This window comes from Gobius niger (genome assembly GCF_951799975.1).
Source record: "Gobius niger genome assembly, chromosome: 1".
Lineage (NCBI taxonomy): Eukaryota > Metazoa > Chordata > Actinopteri > Gobiiformes > Gobiidae > Gobius > Gobius niger.
The window spans coordinates 71486890-71488822 of NC_136852.1; the positions used below are offsets into that span (position 1 = coordinate 71486890).

General features: G+C 50.4%; 1 protein-coding gene across 1 annotated transcript; it reads right to left on the reverse strand.

The window, feature by feature from the left end:
* Positions 1-552: 552 nt before the first annotated feature.
* On the reverse strand, positions 553-1933 carry LOC306977334 (E3 ubiquitin-protein ligase TRIM65-like; the record flags this gene model as incomplete). The annotated part of the gene is made up of 2 exons (XM_079575618.1): positions 1351-1933; positions 553-1299 (listed from the first exon to the last, which is right to left on the reverse strand). Exons 1-2 carry the CDS (start codon positions 1882-1884, stop codon positions 553-555), a joined length of 1281 nt encoding a protein of 426 aa, XP_079431744.1. The 5' UTR covers positions 1885-1933.

Here is a 1933-nt window from a genome sequence, read left to right on the forward strand (position 1 = left end):
TTGTCACATTTTTGTCATATTTTTTGTCATATTTTTGTCGCATTTTTGTCACATTTTTGTCACATTTTTGTCACATTTTTGCCCCATTTTTGTCACATTTTTGTCAATTTTTGTCACATTTTTGTCACATTTTTGTCACATTTTTGTCACATTTTTTGTCGCATTTTTGTCAATTTTTTGTCATATTTTTGTCGCATTTTTGTCACATTTTTGTCTTTTTTTGTCATATTTTATCACATTTTTGCCCCATTTTTGTCAATTTTTTGTCAATTTTTTGTCGCATTTTTGTCACATTTTTGTCAATTTTTGTCACATTTTTGTCATATTTTGTCACATTTTTGTCACATTTTTGTCAATTTTTTGTCAATTTTTTGTCACATTTTTGCCCCATTTTTGTTACATTTTTGTCACATTTTTGTCACATTTTTGTTTAGTACGTCTTAGCTTTCAAAGGAGGCTGTAAGCTCCAGTCGAGAAGCTTTTAGATTTGAGTGAAGCCGAGCTGGAGAAAATGCACTGACTGATCTGTCCATTACCAAAACGACAGAGGTGCTATTGGAGCTGAAGGAAATGTGCCGTGTCTCCCGTGTTGCACCAGCCCAGTCCCAGTCCGGTGTAGAGGGGCAGAGTGAACGTGGTCTGGACCCTGTGGAGGAGCGTCATGGACGGAGCGCAGTAAAACGACAGGACCCCTGCGCTGTGGTCCAGGAAAACCCCGATTCTGCACGTCATCGGACCCGGGACCTCGGTCATGACTGAGTTGAAACGGAACGAATACCCGTTTCTGTCGCAGTACAAGGCCCAGGATTTATCGTTGGATCCGAACAAACACTCTTCGGAGTCTCCTTTCCTCTGAATGTCGCCGTAGGACAGGGCTATGCGGACCCACTTGGCGCTCCGCTCCACCTCCCAGTAGCAGCGTCCCGTAAGGGCCTCTCTGCTCAGGACCTGCCGGAACACGGTGAACCTGTCCGGGTGGTCAGGGTAGCTCTGCTGGGCTGTGACTGTGACCCTCGTGTTCCCCTCGGACAGAGACAGCAGTGAGTTTGCTGTGTTCGGGTCCAGGGTGATGGTTGTAAAATACTGTAGGAAGTCCTCTCTGGTGCTGAGTCTGGCGGGTGACTGTAAAACACGGACTGGACTTGGAGCCAGTGAGATGTTGGTCAGGTCTTCCTTCAGAGTGAGCTCCAGTTTGTCTCTGAGCGCGGACACAGCTGTGGTCACGTCCTCAAAGTAGCGCTGGGTCCCTGTCCTCACCCTGACCGTGTCTGTGGACACTGTCAGAGGGGGGAGGAGACCCTGGTCAGGTGTGAGGGACAGTGTGTCCAGCTCAGAGATGTGCCTCTTCAGCTCAGTCACGTCCCGCTGCAGTTGGTCCTGAAGCTCCTGGACTTGTCTCAGTTGGGTCTGCTCCTCAGAGCGGATCTGCTGCTCCACCTCAGAGCGTCTTTTCTCCAGGAGCAGGGCCATCTCTGTGAAGCTGTCCCCACTGCGCTGCACTGCGGCCTGGGCAGAGCGGCTGATGTCCTGGGCCTCCTGTTGGAGTCTCTCCATGTCTGTCTCCTTGTGCTGGAGTCTCTGGACCAGCAGAGCTCTCCTCCACTGGGCCCTCTCTGCACCCTGAAGCTCAGCAGGGGGCGCTGTGGGCCCAGTCTTCAGCTGCTCCACTAGCTCAGTTAGCATGATGTTTTTGCCCAGGACAGGCCGGGGGCTGAAGCCCTCTCTGCACTCGGGACAGCTGTACCTGAAGCTCTGCTGGTCCCAGTGCAGGTTAATGCACCTCATGCAGTAACTGTGTCCACAGGGAGTGGTCACAGGGTCCTTCAGTAGATCCAGGCAGATGGGACAGGACACAGAGTCCAGCTGAAGTCCTCTCTGAGCCATGGCGAATGTGAGTCTCCTCTACAGATCAGCGGAAAGGGAAAAGAGAAGT